Source organism: Oncorhynchus nerka, linkage group LG10, assembly GCF_034236695.1.
Source record: "Oncorhynchus nerka isolate Pitt River linkage group LG10, Oner_Uvic_2.0, whole genome shotgun sequence".
Lineage (NCBI taxonomy): Eukaryota > Metazoa > Chordata > Actinopteri > Salmoniformes > Salmonidae > Oncorhynchus > Oncorhynchus nerka.
In genome coordinates, this window is record NC_088405.1 from 71487373 (window position 1) to 71510547 (window position 23175).

General features: G+C 44.1%; 1 protein-coding gene across 5 annotated transcripts in view; it reads left to right on the plus strand.

Annotated features, from left to right (window-relative positions):
* Positions 1–23175, plus strand: part of LOC115135952 (angiomotin-like) — a 65902-nt gene that overhangs the window by 12942 nt on the left and 29785 nt on the right. The window contains exons 1-6 of one of the 5 annotated variants that reach the window (XM_029671207.2): positions 1892–2085; positions 6331–6542; positions 7152–7219; positions 7352–7412; positions 8651–9665; positions 21287–21869. In XM_029671207.2, coding sequence (XP_029527067.1) covers positions 7352–7412; positions 8651–9665; positions 21287–21869 — 1659 coding nt within the window. In that variant the 5' untranslated portion in view covers positions 1892–2085; positions 6331–6542; positions 7152–7219. Of the gene's footprint in view, positions 1–1891; positions 2086–6330; positions 6543–7151; positions 7220–7351; positions 7413–8650; positions 9666–21286; positions 21870–23175 lie in introns of those variants that run through there. The other 4 variants (XM_029671206.2, XM_029671210.2, XM_029671208.2 and 1 more) reach the window with 4 other exon arrangements.

Consider the following 23175-nt stretch of genomic DNA (forward strand, 5'->3'; position numbering starts at 1 on the left):
ACCAGAGAATTAAATGTTAATTTCTCTACCAAAAGCCGCCTCCAACGTCATTTTAGAGAATTTGGTATTACATCCAACCAGGCCTCACAGCCACAGACCATGTGTATGGCTGTTTGCTGATGTCAACAGTTTACCCCATAGTGGCGGTGGGGTTATGGCATGGACAGGCATAAGCTATGGACAATGAACACAATTGCATTTTATCGATGACAATTTGAATGCACAGAGATGAGATCCTGAGGCCCATTGTCGTGCCATTCATCCACCACTATTACTTCATGTTTCAGCATGATAATGCACGGCCCCATGTCGCAAGGATCTGTACACAGTTCCTGGAAGCTGAAAATATCACAGTTCTTCCATGGCCTGCATACTCATCAGACAGACATCACCCGTTGAGCATGTTTGGGATGCTCTGGATCGACGTGTACGACAGCGCGTTCCAGTTCCCGCCAATATCCAGCAACTTTGCACAGCCATTGAAGAGGAGTGGGACAACATTCCACAGGCCACAATCAACAACCTACAACCTGATCAACTCTATGCGAAGGAGATGTCGTGCTGCATGAAGCAAATGGTGGTCACACCAGATACTAACTGGTTTTCTGATCCACGCCCCTACCTTTTTTTAAGGTATCCGTGACCAACAAATGCATATCTGTATTCATATGAAATCCATAGATTAGGTTCTAATGAATGTATTTCAATTGACTGATTTATATAAACTGTAACTCAGTAGAACATTTGAAATTGTTGCATGTTGCGTTTATAATTCTGTTCAGTATATATTGAAGACAGGTGCTTCTACACAGGTGTGGTTCCTGAGTTAATTAAGCAATTAACATCCCATCATGCTTAGGGTCATGTATAAAAATGCTGGGCAGGCTATTATTTGGGCCTTTATTTAGGCTGCCATGACTATGCCCCCATAGGATGACAACGCCCCCATTCAAATGTCATCAGTGGTCACGGAATGGTTTGATGAGCATGAAAACGATGTAACCATATGACATGGCCGTCTCAGTCACCAGATCTTAACACAATTGAACACTTATGCGAGATTCTGGATCGGCACCAGAGACATCTTTTTCCACCACCATCAGCAAAACACCAAATTCTGGAATTTCTCGTGGAAGAATGGTGTCGTGTCGCTCCAATAGAGTTCCAGACACTTGTAGAATCTATGCCAAGGTACATTGAAGCTGTTCTGGCTCGTGGTGCCCAACGCCCTGTTAAGACACTTTATGTTGGTGTTCCTTTTATTTTGGCAGTTACCTGTATGTTTCACTGAGGTGACACTGGTCATAAACCTTTACCACTGAGAACATGGCTGGCTACCAATGAATGATGCCATTTTAATTAAATGGATCTCTCAGAGAGAGGGAGGGAGTTCTGTTGTCTTGCTATATTACGTTCTCTTTCTCTCTTACACTCAAACCCACTCACTCTCTTTTTCTCTCTCTTTCACACTCAAACTCTATTTTTCTGTCTGTCTGTCTCCCTCCCTCTCTTCCCTCTCCCTTTATGGTTTTTGTAGAGAGACTGACTAACTCCAGCACAGCTTTTCCATCCCTTCCAACTTTGTGGGCCTGCCTGCCCCTGACTCACTGATCTAGGACCAGCGGAAACCTGAACCTGTGTGCGCAGGCCCTCTCTAAAGAGGAAGTGTGTGGTGAAGCAGCAGGTGGCTGGGCGGGCTAATGGTAAACGGTGTAAAGGAGCAGTTACGCCAGCGCTCAGGTATGAGGGTGTGACGAGATCCTGGAGGGCCTACAGATTCACCTGTCCTCCCGATCGCAGCCCCACCTGCTGGAACGAGGGGGAGGGAGGGTCGGAGGGAAGGAGGAGGAGAGAGAGAGCGAGAGAGAGAGGTGTGCCGTGGTAGCTCTTGCAGAACGAAGGTACAAGCTGAGAGCAGTGTTAACTGCTTTACTGAGCTGCTCTGTGGGAAAATTGGATTACATTTACATTACATTTAAGTCATTTAGCAGACGCTCTTATGAACAAAGCAGGCTGGATCTCTTGGCATTGTTTTGGTTCTGTGGAATATCTCATGATATTTCATTGTAGCCTACTGCTCCCTTGGTATGTGATCCTTTTTAATACTTTGTGTGAAGTTGCAGTTGAGATACATCATGGCAGTGGTATTTCAAACTAGGTGGACGGATGTGAGCAATGAAATTGAATGTTATTGCTCAAATCCTGATAGTGGAATTTCAAACCGTGTGAGTGTTGAGGTGAATGTCATAGCTGCGCTCTGTAGGTACTGCTGAGACCCAGGCTAGCTCAGGTATGCTGGCTGACATAACCCACATACCCACACAAGCATGCACACACACATACACACACACACACACACACACACACACACACACACACACACACACACACACACAGGTCTCCCTGTAAGTCGTCCCAGTGGCTTTGACCTCTATCTGAGGAGCGACCGGAATGCACTGTGGCCAGCTCTGGGTACAGAATAAACTGTTTATTTGAAACAGTCAAGGAACTTACAATTTGAGCATCAGCAAATGGGGGGAGACGGATGAGGAGGGGAGGGAGAATGACGGGACCATCTGGAAGTCATTTTTCAAAGGGGAGGGTGATTAGTCCTTGTTGTGATACTGATTGTCTTACTCATACTGTCCTATCAAGAGTGTGATTGTGTGTCTACATTTGTTTTCACATGAATGTACAGTACCAGTCAAAAAGTTTGGACTCTCCTACTCATTCAATGTTTTTTCTTTACTTTGACTATTTTCTACAATGTAGAATAATAGTGACGACATCAAAACTATGAAATAACACATGAAATCATGTAGTAACCAAAAAAGTGTTAAACAAATCAAAATATATTTGAGATTCTTCAAAATAGCCACCCTTTGTCTTGATGATAACTTTCACACTCTTGGCATTCTCTCAACCAGCTTCATGAGATTAACAGGTGTGCCTTGTTAAAAGTTCATTTGTGGAATTTCTTTCCTTCTTAATGCGTTTGAGCCAATCAGTTGTGTTGTGACAAGGTAGGGGTGGTATACAGAAGATAGACCTTTTTGGTAAAAGACCAAGTCCATATTATGGCAAGAACATCTTAAATAAGCAAAGAGAAATGAAATGTCATAGAACTTTGAAAGTTTCTTCAAGTGCAGTTGCAAAAACCATCAAGCGCTATGATGAAACTGGCTCTCATGAGGACCGCCACAGGAAAGGAAGGCCCAGAGTTACCTCTGCTGCAGAGGATAAGTTCATTAGAGTTACCAGCCTCAGAAATTGCAGCCTAAAGAAATGCTTCATAGATTTCAAGTAACAGACACATCTCAACATCAACTGTTCAGAGACCTTCATGGTTGAATTGCTGCTAAGAAACCACTAGTAAAGGACACCAATAAGAAGAAGAGACTTTCTTGGGCCAAGAAACACGAGCAATGGACATTAGACGGGTGGAAATTTGTCCTTTGGACTCCAACGGTTCCAACCGTTGTATATTTGTGAGATGCAGAGTAGGTGAACGGATGATCACTGTATGTGTGGTTCCCACTGAAAAGCATGGAGGAGGAGGTGTGTGGGGGTGCTTTGCTGGTAACACTGTCTGTGATTTATTTAGAGTTTAAGGCACACTTAACCATTTACTTATTTATATATTTATTTATTTTACCTTTATTTAACCAGGTAGGCAAGTTGAGAACAAGTTCTCATTTACAATTGCGACCTGGCCAAGATAAAGCAAAGCAGTTCGACAGATACAACGACACAGAGTTACACATGGAGTAAAACAAACATAAAGTCAATAATACAGTATAAACAAGTCTATATACAATGTGAGCAAATGAGGTGAGAAGGGAGGTAAAGACAAAAAAGGCCATGGTGGCAAAGTAAATACAATATAGCAAGTAAAACACTGGAATGGTAGTTTTGCAATGGAAGAATGTGCAAAGTAGAAATAAAAATAATGGGGTGCAAAGGAGCAAAATAAATAAATAAAATACAGTTGGGAAAGGGGTAGTTGTTTGGGCTAAATTATAGGTGGGCTATGTACAGGTGCAGTAATCTGTGAGCTGCTCTGACAGTTGGTGCTTAAAGCTAGTGAGGGAGATAAGTGTTTCCAGTTTCAGAGATTTTTGTAGTTCTTTCCAGTCATTGGCAGCAGAGAACTGGAAGGAGAGGCGGCCAAAGAAAGATTGTTTTGGGGGTGACTAGAGAGATATACCTGCTGGAGCGTGTGCTACAGGTGGGAGATGCTATGGTGACCAGCGAGCTGAGATAAGGGGGGACTTTACCTAGCAGGGTCTTACATTTACATTACATTTAAGTCATTTAGCAGACGCTCTTATCCAGAGCGACTTACAAATTGTAGATGACATGGAGCCAGTGTGTTTGGCGACGAGTATGAAGCGAGGGCCAGCCAACGAGAGCGTACAGGTCGCAATGGTGGGTAGTATATGGGGCTTTGGTGACAAAACTGATTGCACTGTGATAGACTGCATCCAATTTGTTGAGTAGGGTATTGGAGGCTATTTTGTAAATGACATCGCCAAAGTCGAGGATTGGTAGGATGGTCAGTTTTACAAGGGTATGTTTGGCAGCATGAGTGAAGGATGCTTTGTTGCGAAATAGGAAGCCAATTCTAGATTTAACTTTGGATTGGAGATGTTTGATATGGGTCTGGAAGGAGAGTTTACAGTCTAACCAGACACCTAAGTATTTGTAGTTGTCCACGTATTCTAAGTCAGAGCCGTCCAGAGTAGTGATGTTGGACAGGCGGGTAGGTGCAGGTAGCGATCGGTTGAAAAGCATGCATTTAGTTTTACTTGTATTTAAGAGCAATTGGAGGCCACGGAAGGAGAGTTGTATGGCATTGAAGCTTGCATGGAGGGTTGTTAACACAGTGTCCAAAGAAGGGCCGGAAGTATACAGAATGGTGTCGTCTGCCATCATGGCTACCACAGCATTCTGCAGTGATACGCAATCCCATCTGGTTTGCGCTTAGTGGGACTATCATTTGTTTTTCAACGGGACAATGACCCAACACACCTCCAGGCTGTGTAAGGGCTATTTAACCAAGAAGGAGAGTGATGGAATGCTGCATCAGATGACCTGGCCTCCACAATCCCCCAACTTTAACCCAATTGAAATGGTTTGGGGTGAGTTGAACTGCAGTGAAGGAAAAGCAGCCAACAAGTGCTCAGCATATGTGGGACCTCCTTCAAGACTGTGGGAAAAGCATTCCAGGTGTAGCTGGTTGAGAGAATGCAAAGCTATCATCAAGACAAAGGGTGGCTACTATGAAGAATCTAAAATATATTTTGATTTGTTTAACACTTTTTTGGTTACTACATCATTCCATATGTGTTATTTCAGTTCTGATGTTTTCACTATTATTCAACAGAAACAAACTTGAATGAGTTGGTGTGTCCAAACTTTTGACTGGTACTGTATGTGTTTTTGCAAATGTATGTACTGTATGTGTCTTTGTGGGGGGGGGTTGAGAATCCAAATCTGGCTTTATCAGTTCTGATTGCTCTCGCTGTGTTAGAGGAAGGGCGGTGTGCGTGTCGGTGTGTGCGTGTATGTGTGAGTGTGTGTGTGTGCGCGTGTATGTGCATGTGTGTGCGCTGTATGGCTACCGAGTCAGTCAAACATCAACAGAAATGGATTCTACTATCCCCGGGATTTCACCCACTTCCAAACGTCTTTTGACAGAGAGTGAAGAACATTTAATCTGACATTCTCTTTCAATGTTGTTGTTCCAAGCACTTGAACTCTTGTTTTAGCTGTAACTGCTTCTCTGTGGCTGAGTCTGCCGACTCCAAACTGGGTTTCACAATAACACCAATGTTCGGTAACGTCGCCAGGAAAGATTGTGTCCAGAAAATCACCTCTGGTTCACACAGAGATGGGAGTTGTCTTGTTTTGTCAAGAGCAGCTCAGCTCTCCATTCTCTCTCTGTTCTCATTGAACCCTGCACATCCTCACATCCTGTGTTTGATTCCAGCGAAAGGCCGACCCACACACACACACACACAGGTGCGTGTGCACACACACACTGAAAACAAACACACACACACAATCACAACACTGAACACACACACCCCTACTTCCCATAACCTGCCCAGACATTCACACAGCTGTATGTTGCAAGGCTCACTCTGGCCCTCGCTCTCTGCTCACGGCCGAACCAGAAGAGGAAAAGACTTCACTGAAAGTGTCCCCTATTTTACATTCCCCAAATCCCGCCCCTCCTCTTCCCCTGTGCGGCTCCTGCGGCCGTGCATACCGGACCCCACCCCATTGTTAAGGTTGGTTGGTTGAGAGTGGCTCTTCCTGTTGCAGAGTGGCTGGGGCTAAGCGACGTGGACCAGCGCCTCTATGTGTTGGAGCAGCTGGAGGAACTGGTGACACTACAGGACCAGGAGGAGACCCCCACCGGACCCCCTGGAGACACCCATCTCGATACCTGCCCCCCCCCCAACAGCGGCAGCACCATGAGCAGCAGAGCCTAGTCAGAGCGGTGCCGGAGGAGTGCGGTGAGAGCAGCCACACAGGTAGGTGACCAGGGGGAGGGAGTCGGATATGTCTAGGGAGATATAGAAGGGAAGGGAAAGGAGATGCCTAGTCAGTTGTGCAACTGAATGCATTCAACTGAAATGTGTCTTCCGCATTTAGATTGCAGGGGTTCTGAAATCACAGAGGTGGGGGGTAGAGGAAAAGTTGATGAGCAGATTTTAAACAAGCCAGTACAGTATGACTGAGTTTTGATTTAAAGAAACCTAACATTTCTGCTGGCACAGTAGTAGTTTTACCACTTATTGAATTTGATTGAATAGAAGTAGACGATTCTGAATGCCAATGTCATTTCATAATGTAGCATTTGTACAGAGTAGAGACTACTATGTGAAACGCCTGCTCGGGGTCCAGTGTGCTGCCTGCCTGTCAGATTCCCTGCTTTCTCTGTGTGGCAGGCAGGCAGGCAGGCAGGCAGGCAGGCAGCAGCCTTTAAACAACCCATAAGTCACTGTGTCTCGCCTAGTGAAAACAATTCCCTCTGTCATACCAGTGGATTCTCCATTTGTCTCCACATTTATTTTCAGTTGTGTGTTTTTGTTTTGTTTCTGTTCCATCCTCCATTTGTCCATTGTCCTTGTTGGTACTAGTTGGTCTGAAGAGGGGGAGTCAGAAAGGAGAAGATTTGGGGGAAGAGCGGCAGGAAATAGCAGTCGAAGTATGTCGGGGAGAGTATACTACCATTGTGACATTCATTTTTTCTCTCTCTTTTCCTTCTTCGACTTGGAAGAGAACCCTGCGTGCGGATGACCCCAAAGCTGACTTTTTTATATATATTTATTTACCACAGATGTTTCGGAAAAAAGCTTCATCCTCCTTGAGAATGAGAAGAATATCAGAAAGCAATAGATGTAATAATTTCACCTTCTTCATTACTTTGTAGATGGTGCCTCTTTATCTTTAACCACCATTTCTCTTTAATGGCATTCAAGGTTGTCAGTGGAAACCACTCCATAGAACCCAGTTTGAAATCCCACCCCCAAAACATTGAGGAAGTCAGTAAGTCAGTTTCAAAAGAACTCCTAAACCTAGTGAAGCCCTTTAAGCGTTACACTTGCTTGTGGCTTTTTATTGGATGTAGTTAAAATGTAAATTTACACTCTCTGGAAATGAGTGTGTTTGATTTAGACCTGCAGGCATGTTAGCTAATTCACGGCTAACATGCCCTGGGTGGTTTCTACTTTGACTTTGTATGTTTTTACTAAAACACATGTGCCTTCCCCTACTGTATGATTGTCATATGTCTACCAATCACATGTCTAGCTTGGGATAAAAGAGTTTTGATTTTTGAATCAATCATTTTGCAAATTATCTGCCGGGTAATGATAAAAATAGTTGGGTGTGTAAAAATGGTCATGATTAATTTCGACGATAGTAGTGCACACTGCATGTTGACAGTAATAATCAGATGTTCTCTCCTGTCCTGTACAAGGGGAGTGGGGTTACAGTATACACACCTGGGTGGTCCTAAACGCTCTGACTCTGGGATTAAGTACCATGTAATGGTTTGGGTGACCAATTTGGCCTGACTATAAATCAGTATTTCTGCTGACGATGGTGTCATATTTGTAGTTTGGCTCCAAAAAGCCTTAGAAACCGGCACTTGTAAGCACCAGATTTGGCCTTTAAAACCGATAATAACCCCTCCAATGCTACCCAGCTGTCAGAGTGTTAAGAGTTTTGGTTTGATATGCTTTTTTCTGGTCTGGTCTGAACTACCTCTTGAGTAGTTGCAGGAGGGGTTCACGTCTTCTTTACGTTTCTCAGAGCATAGTGGTGGTTCAGTCCCTTTGTCATTGTTTTCATCTCCATTATGTGTTTCACCTTAACATCACTCATGTCTAGTGTTCAGTATGCTCAGCTATGACTCTCATGATGAGTGTTAGGGGTCGTTGGTAAAGGGCTTGTGTGTTCTCTGACTTTGTCTCCTCTATTCCCCCCCACATTTCTCCCTTCTTTTCCCCCTCTCCATCTCTCCCCACCCTGTTTTCACCCTCTCTCCATCTCAACCCCTCTCTTCAATCCTTTCTCGACTCATCCCCCTCCTCACCTCACCCACCCTCCTTCGTCCCACCCTACCCTCTCCCAGGGAACATCGATCGCGGGCGCAGCTCATCTTTCCATGAGGTGCGTGGTCTTCGGGAAACTGAAATGAGGCCGGTGGCCGACGAAACGTCCAGCAGCGGCAGCAACAACACCGTCCTGCAGCGACTCCTACAGGAGCAGATGCGCTATGGTGAGGGACGCAACTACCAGCTGGCCATGCAGCAACAGCAGCAACATCAACAACAACAGCAGCAGCAGAGGCAGCAGCAGGAGGGTGGGGTGAGCGGGGGCTACCCAGGCCATGGAGGGCCCAACGATGAACGGCACGACTCTATGGTGCCCCACATCGCCCGGCAGGAGCCTCAGGGACAGGAGCTGCAGGCAGACAGTGGCGTGGAGAAGCTGGGCTCCCGCGGCGGGGGTAGTAGTGGAGGAGGAGGAATGAGTGGTGGTGGGGGAGGGAGCAGCCAGGTCCCCAACCCCGAGGACTTACCCACCTACGAGGAGGCCAAGGTGCAGTCGCAGTATTTCCGGGGCCACCCGCACCACCAGCAACATCAACAACACCAACATCAACAACAACAACAGTTGCCCCCGTCAGTGGGCGCTGCGTTTTACGTGACAGCTGCAACCAACAACGGCAAGGTGCGTACGGAGGGGCGTCCAACGGTGCAGCGGCTGAGCACCGGGGGGAAAGTGCATCAGGACGATGGACTCAAGGACCTGAAGCAGGGTCACGTACGTTCCCTCTCCGAGCGCCTCATGCAGCTCTCGTTGGCCACCAGCGGGGTGAAGGCCCACGCCCCCATCACCAGTGCCCCCCTTTCCCCCCAGCTTCCCCCTCCAGGTCCCCCGGGGGATTACTACAAGCCCTCAGGCCAGCATCGGGGCCCCCCACCTGACTACCCCTTCAAGAACATGGGCTCCCCTTCCAAACAGCAGCCGCAGCATCAGGAGCAAGGAGGGCACTATTACCAGGAGCATCGGCCCAGGGACCAGGGCAGGAACGAGGTGCCACACGTCCGCTACCAGCCTCCACCAGAGTACGGCTCCTTCAGGTGAGTAAGATGGACACACTTCACTCCGTACTGACTTACTGTGTGTCTAACTGTCCGAGTGAACATCCTGTCTGTCTGAGCTGTATCACTGTTACTATCGTATCAAACTTTAATTTCATGTTGTTGATGTGGCTACCAGAATATAGTTAAAGAAATCTGATCCCGTTGTCTTGTTCAGTTGAATCACGCACACCTGACTCAGTTGAGAAACACACACACTCCCCCAACATGGCCCTAGAGAGACAGACTGCCCCTTGTCTGCTGGCTAAGGAATGTCTATTTACTGCATTTATTTAAAGTCTCTGCTGGTGTGCTGTCCAAAGCTTCAACAATTCGTATACCTGCTGCGTCTTGAGTAGGATTGGATGGTATCCAGATTTACATACCTTCATACCGTGCCTGTGCAATTCTGGGATATACAGTATTACTGGCAGTGCACACAAGGGGCAAACATTTTTTTCTAACGTCAAAAAAGTTTGTATAAAACGTCAGTTACCAGAATGCTAAAGAAATGCTAACAAGTACTAAGGAATTCCCATAGTGAATGCTAGGTAAATGCTAACGATCAAATGCAAACATTAACTACTAAAGCTTATTACAAAATTGTGACGTTTTTGTTTTGGTGTTCTGTTTTTTTTCCGTCTGTACGAACAAAAAAAATCTTGAGGCAAGCCGAAGTTCGGTTGCCGAAGTCTACGGCCCTTCGTCTATGTTTGGTCAACAGTAGAGATTCTTCAATTAAGTGTTTTTTGTTATTCAACGGTAGACAACTAGTTTTCATACACATTTTCACTTGATATACTGCACCAAACATCTTAGTTAACATTAGCAAGTTAGCAAAACACAGCTGGAGAGAATTTATTTGGCAAATCTTACATAGTTAATTGAATAAGATATATAGCTGGCAAAAATTTGCAGTGATTTTCTTGTAACTTCGTCGCCTTACTTAGTGTCTTCAGAAAGTATTCATACCCCTTATTCGACATTTTGCTGTGTTACAGCCTGAATTCAAAATGGTAGAAAAATATATATAATCGTCCATCTACACACATTACCCCATAATGACATCACAATACCCCATAATGACATCACAATACCCCACAATGACATCACAATACCCCATAATGACAAAGTGGAAACATGTTTATAGAAATGTTTGCTAATTTATTTAAGATGAAATACAGAAATATCCAATTTACACCTGTTTGTTATTACACTCCAAATTGTGTTCAAGTGCATCCAATTTCCTTTGATCATCCTTGAGATGTCACAATAACTTAATTGGAGCCCACCTGTGGCCAAGTCAATTGTTTGGACATGATTTAAAAAGAAACACACTTGTCTGTATAAGGTCGCACAGTTGACAGTGCATGTCAGAGCAGAAACTATACCATATAGAGAGAATTGTGATGGGAATTGAAACATGTTTTCACTTTGTCGTTATTGTGTGTAGATTGGTAAGGCATTTTTTCTATTGAATCCATTTTGAAATTAGACTAACACAACAAAATGTGGAATAAGTCAAGGGGTATGAATACTTTCTGAAGACACTGTAAATTGCGCTGCAGGAGTGACTCACCTCACAAAGCATCTGTTTTGCTCGTTGTGCTTTTTTGTAAATAAACACACGTGACTTACTAAAACAGCTGTATGAGAAACTAGTACCAGTATGCATCATAATGAAAAATTACGCAATCTGCTTCATCTATTACTTAGTGCACAAGTTGACTGCAGGTATTTACTTAAAAAGTACAAATAATCACATTTATAAAACGAAAACTGTATTGACGTTATTGGAAAATTACACCGAGGGTATTTCGAAACACCCCGGGATACGGTATATACAGTATACCGCCCAACTCTAGTCTTGAGTATTTTGGGATAAATTAACACGATTGAGACCTTCTCTTTAACCTTCTCTCTTTTGCTGGAGGGCTACCTACCTGCCCTTCATATATCATCCTGCCTGCCTGCCTGCCTGCCTGCAATGCCTGCCTGCCTGCCTGCCTGCCTGCCTGCCTACCTACCTACCTACCTACATGCCTTTCTACCTACCTACCTGTCTACCTACCTACCTACCTACCTACCTGTCTGACCACCTACCTACATGCCTTTCTCCCTACCTACCTAACTCCCTACCTGTCTACCTACCTACTGTCTGCCTAACTACCTGTCTGCCTACCTGTCTACCTACCTACAGTGAGGGGGAAAAGTATTTGATCCCCTGGTGATTTTGTTTGTTTGCCCACAAAGAAATCATCGGTCTATAATTTTAATGGTAGGTTTATTTGAACAGTGAGAAACAGAATACAACAAAAAAATCAAGAAAAACGCATGTCAAAAATGTTATAAATTGATTTGCATTTTAATGAGGGAAATAAGTATTTGACCCTTCTGCAAAACATGACTTAGTACTTGGTGGCAAAACCCTTGGCAATCACAGAGGTCAGACATTTCTTGTAGTTGGCCATCAGGTTTGCACACATCACAGGAGGGATTTTGTCCCACTCCTCTTTGCAGATCTTCTCCAAGTCATTAAGGTTTCACGGCTGACGTTTGGCAACTTGAACTTTCAGCTCCTTCCACAGATTTTCTGTGGGATTAAGGTCTGGAGACTGGCTAGGCCACTCCAGGACCTTAATGTGCTTCTTCTTGAGCCACTCTTTTGTTGCCTTGGCCGTGTGTTTTGGGTCATTGTCATGCTGGAATACCCATCCACGACCCATTTTCAATGCCCTGGCTGAGGGAAGGAGGTTCTCACCCAGGATTTGACGGTACATGGCCCCGTCCATTGTCCCTTTGATGTGGTGAAGTTGTCCTGTCCCCTTGGCAGAAAAACACCCCCAAAGCATAATGTTTCCACCTCCATGTTTGACGGTGGGGATGGTGTTCTTGGGGTCATAGGCAGCACTAAAAAAAATAAGAATTTGTTCTTAACTGACTTGTGTAGTTAAATAAAGGTAAAACATCCTCCTCCAAACATGGCGAGTTGAGTTGATGCCAAAGAGCTCCATTTTGGTCTCATCTGACCACACCACTTTCACCCAGTTGTCCTCTGAATCATTCAGATGTTCATTGGCAAACTTCAGACGGGCATGTACAGTGGGGAGAACAAGTATTTGATACACTGCCGATTTTGCAGGTTTTCCTACTTACAAAGCATGTAGAGGTCTGAAATTATTATCATAGGTACACTTTAACTGTGAGAGACTGAATCTAAAACAAAAATCCATAAAATCACATTGTATGATTTGTAAGTAATTAATTTGCATGTTATTGCATGACATAAGTATTTGATACATCAGAAAAGCAGAACTTGGGGGGGATCACGTGACCCTTGAACGATATGGCCGCATGAACTAAGAGCTCCGCACAAGTAGTTTCCAATTCCTAATAATACCTCCACTCCAAGTTCAAACTCATTTAGCTTTAGTAAAAAAAAAGTCATGGCGGCTACAAAAGGTGACATTTTTACCCGGACTCGAGCATTAGCGACGGAAAAAGCCTCCAAGAAGAAGCTAGCTTCAGAAAAAGCCAGCGCCATTAGCCAGGAGCAAGAGGACCCCCCCCCCGAGGCACAGCGAATGCCAACCTCGCACTCTGTCGAAGACATCCTTTCTGAGTTGAGATCCCAACGTACAGAACTAAACACTAAATTAGATGCCATTAACTCTCAGCTCTGTGCGATAGGGGGCAAGGTGACAATCCTGAAAAACGCTTTGCCTGACATCAACAACAAGATAATCATATCCATGGAAAACTTATTGACAGATGCCATGGAAACAATAGCATATGCTAAAAAGAAAAATAGAGCATCTGGAAGAGAAAACAGAGGACCTGGAAAACAGGGGGCGAAGGAATAATTATGTTCTATTCAATCTGGGTGAAAAAGAAGAAGGAAACATGCCACTGATCCGCTACCTGCAAGACAAACTTCCCGAGTGGCTCCACCTGTCCACCGACAGGCCCATAGAACTCGAGAGAGAGAGCTCACCGAGCACTGAGGCCCCCACCAGCAGCCAGACAACCACCGCGCCCAATCACCATACGTTTCCTGAGATTCACCGACAAGGAACGAGTCCTACAAGCGGCGAAAAACAACACCATCACAGTGGGAAACGCCAAACTCACTTTACACCAGGACCTGTCAGCTGGAATACGCCGAAAGCGCAGAGAGTTTGACGAAGTGAAGAAATACTCAATTGACTGAGGCATCTTCAGGGGATTCAAATACCCAAACGAGCTCAGGATTCTTCACCAAGGAGCCTTGCGACACTTCAAAATTCCCGAAGAGGCAAAATGTTTTTTGAAAGACAATCCTGGTCAATGAGAAACGGACCAATGACTAAATGCGATTAATGCTATTACTAAAGGAGGTAAGACAACATATAGCCGATATCCAAAGACCCACCCGCTAAATGTCATTATAGCCGTCCAATCTATATTTATTTTCCTTTAGCTGACAGGGATGGGCTCTATAGCCTAACCTAGGCCTACTAATGTTTCAGCCTACTTTTATTTCCCTGTTTTTTTGTTGCTATTATTACTTGTGGTTCCCTATGTCCCTTGGGGGAGGTATATGTAGGCTGGGCTATTGATTTTATTTTTCTCCCTCTTTTAGTGTGGTCTGGACGGGGGCTACTGTGTCATTTACTCAATGCGGGGTGGAGAGGATGAGGCATTTCTTTGGTGGGGAGAGGAAGACGTGCGTTGCTAACTGTTCCCGTTTTTATTTATTTTTTCGGAACACAGAATTGAGACTGAGCGGTGGGGTAATAGATCCAACGGGAGGTGTCGAGTTGTTTGGGAACTCGGCTGGGGTGTTCAGAGATTATTATTTTATGTACACCATTTATTTTCCTTTTATGTGACTGCAGCTGTAACTACTATCCACTTTTACCCAGCGATGACTTGCACTAAAGTTCGATTACTGCTCGATGACGATGACTAGTACCTTAAATCTATTGACATGGAACTGCCATGGTCTAGGTCATGCAATAAAACGGAAAAAGATACTATGTGCTCTAAAAAAGGAAAAAGCAGACATCGCGCTATTACAAGAGACACACCTCTGTGATGCTGAACATGCCAAACTCGCTTGGGTGGGACAGGTGTATTTCTCATCTTTCAAATCAAACAGTAGAGGCACAGCCATACTTAGCCATAAAAATGTTCCATTCATAATTGACAAAAACATATCTGATCCGGAGGGGAGATTTATTTTGATAACTGGGTCACTATATGGTCAACCAATTACTATCTTAAACATATACGCCCCTAACACAGATACTCCTGCCTTCATGTCAAAAATGATAACCCTGTTCAATGAGCATTGTGTTTCCTTTGGCGTGGTGGCCGGAGATTTGAATTGTACCCTTAACCCAACCCTAGACAAATTATCTCAAGTCCCCACCACAAATCCTAGATCTGCAAATATGTTGAACTCTCTTACTAAAGAGATGGGACTGATATCTGGAGAGAGACTAATAGCTCATCTATGGACTATACATACTACTCTAATGTCCATAACACCTACTCCCGTATAGATTACATTTTTATCCCAGAGTTTCATAAATTCAGCCACATGTACAATCGGACCCATAGCACTTTCAGATCACGCCTTTGTCCACCTCCGCTTTGACCTCTGCAAAAACATCCCGAGGTCAAAGAGCTGGAAATTCAACACCTCCATGCTATCAAACGAAGCGTTCCATACATTGGTAACTACATGAATAGACAACTACACACAAGACAATAAAGATTCTCCTGTTTCTCCGACCACAATGTGGGACGCTGCTAAAGCCACACTAAGAGGTCAACTAATTGCATATGCTTCCTCTAAGAAAAAAGCAATGGAAGCACACAGGCTAAATCTTGAGAGGGAGCTGGAATGCTGTGAAAAAATACATAAACATTCCCCAGACAGCACCTCCTGGAGTCATCTTAAAGCAGCCAAAGCCAAACTGAATTTGGACTACACTCGGGAGATAAAAAAAAATAAGTTTTCTTTACTAAACAGAAATACCATGAGTATAGCATTAGGCCCAGTAGATTGCTTGCTTACCAATTAAAAAAGGAGCAGTCAGAGCGTACAATCATGGCTATCCGAACAGCAGAGGACGAGGTCACATATGACCCAAAAAAGATCAATTTAACTTTTCATGATTTTTACTGCAAACTATATACCTCTGAGAGAAAACACACGGAGGCAGAACTCCACTCTTTCCTAGAGGGAATCTCGCTACCTAAACTATCAGAAACCGACCAAAAAGATCTCAACTCCCCCTTCACTCCTGAGGAGATCCTGGAGGCAATTACCTCCATGCCACCTAATAAGTCCCCAGGCCCAGATGGATTCCCCAGAGAGTTCTACAAAGCTTTTTGGCCCCAGCTCAGCCCTATCTTCATGCCAATGCTGAAGGATTTTTGCAAAAACGGAGTTCTCCCAGAATCAATGCACACAGCTCGCATTAGTGTTGCTAAAAAAGGACAAGGACCCCCTATCCTGCTCATCCTTCCAGCCCATAAGCTTGTTGATTTTCGACTATAAAATAATTACCAAATTGCTCGCCAAAAGACTAAACACTCTTCTTCCCAAAATAATAAAAGCGGACCAAACTGGATTTATTAGAGACAGATACTCTTCTGATAACATTAGCTGTCTTTTTGATATTATTGATCAAGTAAACGCACAGAAGACCCCTGTCCTGCTGGCTTCACTGGATGCTGAGAAGGCGTTTGACAGGATGGAGTGGAGCTTTCTGTTTTCAGTCTTAGAAAAGTTCAATATGGGCCCAAATTTTATTAAATGGATCAAATCACTATACTCTCATCCAAATGCCATGGTGACTACTAATGGACTGAACTCTGACAGATTCCCTCTGGAACGGGGCACAAGACAAGGGTGCTCGCTGTCCCCCCTACTCTACTTGTTGGGAGCGGAGCCTCTGGCAGAGCTGATAAGGAGCAATCCAAGTATTATGGGTGTTTCTGCAGGCGGCCTGCAGCACAAGATTTCGCTTTACGCGGATGATGTCTTGCTCTACATATCCAACCCTGAGAAATTCCTCCCTCTCATTTTAGACACAATTGCTCAGTATGGCAAGTTTTCAGGTTATACGATCAATTTGAACAAATCCACTGTCTGCCCTCTCAATATTACACTCACCAGCTCTATGAAGACACAATGTCCTTTCCAATGGAAAACACAGGGGTTTCAATACCTCGGGATCTTCATAACACCAGATAGCCTTTTCAAGGAAAATTATCTTCCACTCCTGGATCGAACCAAGAACGATCTCCAAACCTGGATCTCCCTCCCAATTAGCTTAGTAGGAAGAATTAATGTAATCCGTATGAACGTCCTCCCTAGACTGAACTACTTATTTCAGATGCTCCCATGCCATCTCCCAGTTTCCTTTTTCAAAACAACTAACCAAAGCATCACCAAATGTATATGGGGCAATAAAAAACCTAGGATCAGTTTTCCACTCTATCGAAACCTGAATCTAAGGGTGGTCTTGCCCTTCCCTCCCTTCAATTGTACTACTGGTCTACCCAAATCCGCAACATGCTAACAAGGATCGCAAACAGACAAGAGTCAACGTGGATTCAGATAGAAGCCCAATCCTGTGGTTCATTGCCCTTAAGCTCAATTATATTCATTAATAATTTTAGTGAAGTGGGCAACATAGCCAAAACCTTTAGGATTTACAGCATTTACAGAGGTTTGCAACAGGGTATACTGCACCTCTACTAATGTAAAAATGAAAGAATCTAATTACACATTTTTGTACAAATGTTATTATACTCTTTTGAGACTCCATAGAATGAAAACAGATATGTCTCCTAACTGTAAAAGATGTACCTCTGAAAGTGGAACCTATATGCATGTATTTTGGAGCTGTAGAGAGATTGCCAGATTCTGGCAATCTGTACATACCGCTGCACAGAAAATACTAGAGGTACAGTTTGATATGACTCCGTGTATCTATCTTAATGCCCAGCAGGACTTTGTTCTTGATCCTGACAGAGAAAATTTGCTTATGACTATTACATACTTCGCTAAGAAATGTATTCTTCTATTGTGGGCCTCTAATACCCTTCCTACATTTAAAATGTGGATTGACCAGATTGTTGACTTTCTTCCTCTTGAAAAGCTCACTTATGACCTCCACAAGAGACAGCCCAAGTTTGATAGACTCTGGTCTCCAATATTCAACTATATTTCAAACTGGACAGAGTGAACGGGGTGACTAGGGAAATGTGCAGATACATGTTGTGTAAGGTGCTGTAAAACCTAAAAACGAATTATTGGCTCGTCGTCTCAGCGAAGGCTAGAAATAGCTAATAAGAACCTTGATAGTGCTGCTGCAAGTGTTATATATGTTTTTTTTTTTTTTTTTTTTTGAGTACGTGTACGTATGTGTGTATGTGTGTGTGTGTATATATATATATATATGTGTATATATTTATGTGTATATATATATATATATATTTATGTGTGTGTGTGTGTGTATATATATGCACCAAGGGAAAAAATAAAAATAATCTTTTAATCTTTTATTTTAATTGTATTTTTTTTCAAATGTATTATTATTATATTTTGTAACTTTTTTTTAATATTCTTTTTTTTAAGCCTGTCACATATGTGGAATGTGTTTTGTTGGTTGATTGAAAAACAAGAAAACTTCATAAAACTTTAAATTGGAAAAAAAAAAGAAAGCAGAACTTAATATTTGGTACAGAAACCTTTGTTTGCAATTACAGAGATCATACGTTTACTGTAGTTCCTGACCAGGTTTGCACACACTGCAGCAGGGATTTTGGCCCACTACTCCATACAGACCTTCTCCAGATCCTTCAGGTTTCAGGGCTGTCGCTGGGCAATACGGACGTTCAGCTCCCTCCAAAGATTTTCTATTGGGTTCAGGTCTGGAGACTGGCTAGGCCACTCCAGGACCTTGAGATGCTTCTTACAGAGCCACTCCTTAGTTGCCCTGGCTGTGTGTTTCGGGTCGTTGTCATGCTGGAAGACCCAGCCACGACCCATCTTCAATGCTCTTACTGAGGGTAGGAGGTTGTTGGCCAAGATCTCGCGATACATGGCCCCATCCATCCTCCCCTCAATACGGTGCAGTCGTCCTGTCCCCTTTGCAGAAAACCATCCCCAAAGAATGATGTTTCCACCTCCATGCTTCACGGTTGGGATGGTGTTCTTGGGGTTGTACTCATCCTTCATCTTCCTCCAAACACGGCGAGTGGAGTTTAGACCAAATAGCTCTATTTTTGTCTCATCAGACCACATGACCTTCTCCCATTCCTCCTCTGGATCATCCAGATGGTCATTGGCAAATTTCAGACGGGCCTGGACATGCGCTGGCTTGAGCAGGGGGACCTTGCGTGCGCTGCAGGATTTTAATCCATGACGGCCTGGTGTGTTACTAATGTGTTTCTTTGAGACTGTGGTCCCAGCTCTCTTCAGGTCATTGACCAGGTCCTGCCGTGTAGTTCTGGGCTGATCCCTCACCTTCCTCGTGATCATTGATGCCCCACGAGGTGAGATCTTGCATGGAGCCCCAGACCGAGGGTGATTGACCTTCATCTTGAACTTCTTCCATTTTCTAATAATTGCGCCAACAGTTGTTGCCTTCTCACCAAGCTGCTTGCCTATTGTCCTGTAGCCCATCCCAGCTTTGTGCAGGTCTACAATTTTATCCCTGATGTCCTTACACCCTGTCTGGTCTCGGCCATTGTGGAGAGGTTGGAGTCTGTTTGATTGAGTGTGTGGACAGGTGTCTTTTATACAGGTAACGAGTTCAAACAGGTGCAGTTAATACAGGTAATGAGTGGAGAACAGGAGGGCTTCTTAAAAAAAACGAACAGGTCTGTGAGAGCCAGAATTCTTACTGGTTGGTAGGTGATCAAATTCTTATGTCATGCAATAAAATGCAAATTATTTACTTAAAAATCATACAATGTGATTTTCTAGATTTTCGTTTTAGATTCCGTCTCTCACAGTTGAAGTGTACCTATGATAAAAATTACAGACCTCTACATGCTTTGTAAGTAGGAAACACTGCCGATTTTGCAGGTCATCAAATACTTGTTCTCCCCACTGTATATGTGCTTTTTTTGAGCAGGGGGACCTTGCTGGCGCTGCAGGATTTCAGTCCTTCACAGCGTAGTGTGTTACCAATTGTTTTCTTGGAGACTATGGTCCCAGCTGCCTTGAGATCATTGACAAGATCCTCCCGTGTAGTTCTGGGCTGATTCCTAACTATTCTCATGATCATTGCAACTCCACGAGGTGAGATCTTGCATGGAGCCCCATGCAGAGGGAGATTGACAGTTGTGCTTCTTTTTGTGCTTTTGTGCTTCTTCCATTTGCGAATAATCGCACCAACTGTTGTCACCTTCTCACCAAGCTGTTTGGCGATGGTCTTGTTGCCCATTCCAGCCTCGTGTAGGTCTACAATCTTGTCACTGACATTCTTGGAGAGCTCTTTGGTCTTGGCCATGGTGGAGAGTTTGGAATCTGATTGATTGATTGCTTTTGTGGATAGGTGTCTTTTATACAGGTAACAAGCTGAGATTAGCACTCCCTTTAAGAGCACTCCCTTTAAGAGTGTGCTCCTAATCTCAGCTCGTTACCTGTATAAAAGATACCTGGGAGCCAGAAATCTTTCTGATTGAGAGGGGGTCAAATACTTATTTCCCTCTTAAAATACAAATCAATTTATAACATTTTTGACATGCGTCTCTCACTGTTCAAAACACCTACCATTAAAATTATAGACTGATCATTTCTTTGTCAGTGGGCAAACGTACAAAATCAGCAGGGGATCAACAAATGTTTTTCCTCACTGTACCTGTCTACCCACCTGCCTGCCTCTCTACCTGCCGGTCTGCCTGCCTGCCTGCCTCTCTACCTGCCTACCTCCCTGCTTCTCTACCTGCCTACCTCCCTGCCTGCCTGCTTGCCTGCCTTCTTGCCTTCCTACATGACTGTCTGTTGAGGTGAGCAGGTTTATTGATTAGCTGGAAGGCTGAGGAGTAAGGCATGTCTCCCAACAACTGTTGGTTCTCACACACACACACAGAGAGAGACACACACAGAAAGAGAGAGAGACACACAGAGATAGAAACAGAGCCAGAGCCAGTTGTCTGGATAGAAGGGATAGAGATCCTGTTCTGCCTGTTTTCCCTCCTGCTTGCTTATTCATTTACCTCAAGTAAATCACTGGCAAACAGAGATGAGTACCGCAGAATTTTTATCATCAGCTAAAACCTGTGGTGACATGATTGTTCGCACTCTGATGACGTCCCTTATAGACACAGGAATGTTTGCTTATTTCCAAAGTGGTTCACAATTGTTTTTTTGTCAGTTGGAAAAAACCCAGACTTGTTGGTGTATGGCAGGTGAATCACCATAGTAAACGGATAGTATCATTGTATATGTTTTGCCTGGTGATATGTTTTGTTGTATACTAAAACAAGCACTAAGATAGTATCATCATTTCTATCTATGGACTGTTGGAGACCCACATAAAGTCATACGGTAAACCAACTGACATTCCCTTCTTCGTATTAACCTCTCTGATTGGCTGTCGTGTCCACAGATCCAATAAGGAGAGCTCGGTCCACTCCCAGAGATCTGTCCATCACCACAGCCCCACCTCCTCTGTCACCTCTGTGGGCTCTCTGTCCCGAGCCCAGTCCTCCACCCTCAATAGTCTGCTCAGTGCCTCTCACCCATCCCACACACACCCCCACCCCCAAGGGGATCCCTACGCCTCCATGGGCCCCCAAAGCCCCCAGGGCCCTGGATCACACCAGGGAGACCTGTACTGCCCTGGGGCCATTCACCCTCCACTTCAGAGGGGCCACGGCTTCCCACACGACCCATACGGCTCCACCTCCAGGATGCACCACCACCAGCAGCAGCACCACCAATTTCAACAACAGCAACAACAACAGCAGCAGCAACAACAACAGCAGCAGCAGCAACAACAACTCCAGCACCAACAGTACCACTCCCAGTCATCCCAGGGCCACCCTCCCCAGCACTACCCTCACCCCCAGGGGGACCCCTTCACCATGTTGGCACGCGCCCAGCAGATGGTGGACATGCTGTCAGAAGAGAACAGGCTGCTCAAGCAGGAGATGGTGGTGTGCTCTGATAAGGTCAACAAGCTGCAGAAGGTAAAAGGTTGATTGTTTACACATTTAAAATGCGAGGCAGGGTCACCAGGGTTGTGTAGGTTACTTTCTATATATAATCTGTTACAGTTACTTGTTACCTGTCCACAATTGTAATCAGTAACATAGCTTTTGGGTTACCCAAACTCTGTAACGTAATCTGAATACTTTCAGTTACTTTAGATTATTTCCCCCTTAAGATGCACAGGTTAGTAGCTGGCACAGCCACAAAGTCATAAAATCTGATTGAACAACATCTATTGCAGAATAAGTCAATGTTAAAGTTTACATAGCTGGCCATAAATGGATGTTGCATTTTACTTTATGTGTTGGTTATGTAGGCTTCTTCTAACCCATTGCTTTCTACTTCAGATAATAATACGATTAGGCTATATCAATTCATTTAATACCCCTTGATCTTCAAGAATAGGACTTGGAAATATAGATTAGCCAAATTGTTATACCTGAGCATAACCCCAAAACTAAGGACTAATTAGCCTAGGATTTTGTTGTTATGGAGGACTGATTGGAGCTCATAAATGCTGCTCTCAGAATGTCATGTTTTGAACACTACTGAAAAGTGCTATTTGGATGTGAAAAACTATACTAAACAAAAATATAAATGCAACATGTAAAGGGTTAGTCCTATGTTTCATGAGCTGAAATAAAAGATCCCAGAAATGTTCCAAATGCACAAAAAGCTTATTTCGGTCAAATTTTGTGCACACATGTTTACATCCCTGTTAGTGAGCATTTCTCCTTTGTCAAGATAATCCATCCACCTGACATGTGTGGAATATCAATCAGTTGATTAAACAGCATGATCATTACACAGGTGCACAATAAAAGACCACTCTAAAATGTGCTGTTTTGTCACACAACACAATGCCACAGATCAAATCAAATCAAATTTATTTATATAGCCCTTCGTACATCAGCTGATATCTCAAAGTGCTGTACAGAAACCCAGCCTAAAACCCCAAACAGCAAGCAATGCAGGTGTAGAAGCACGGTGGCTAGGAAAAACTCCCTAGAAAGGCCAAAACCTAGGAAGAAACCTAGAGAGGAACCAGGCTATGTGGGGTGGCCATTCCTCTTCTGGCTGTGCCGGGTGGAGATTATAACAGAACATGGCCAAGATGTTCAAATGTTCATAAATGACCAGCATGGTCCAATAATAATAAGGCAGAACAGTTGAAACTGGAGCAGCAGCACGGCCAGGTGGACTGGGGACAGCAAGGAGTCATCATGTCAGGTAGTCCTGAGGCATGGTCCTAGGGCTCAGGTCCTCCGAGAAAAGAGAGAGAGA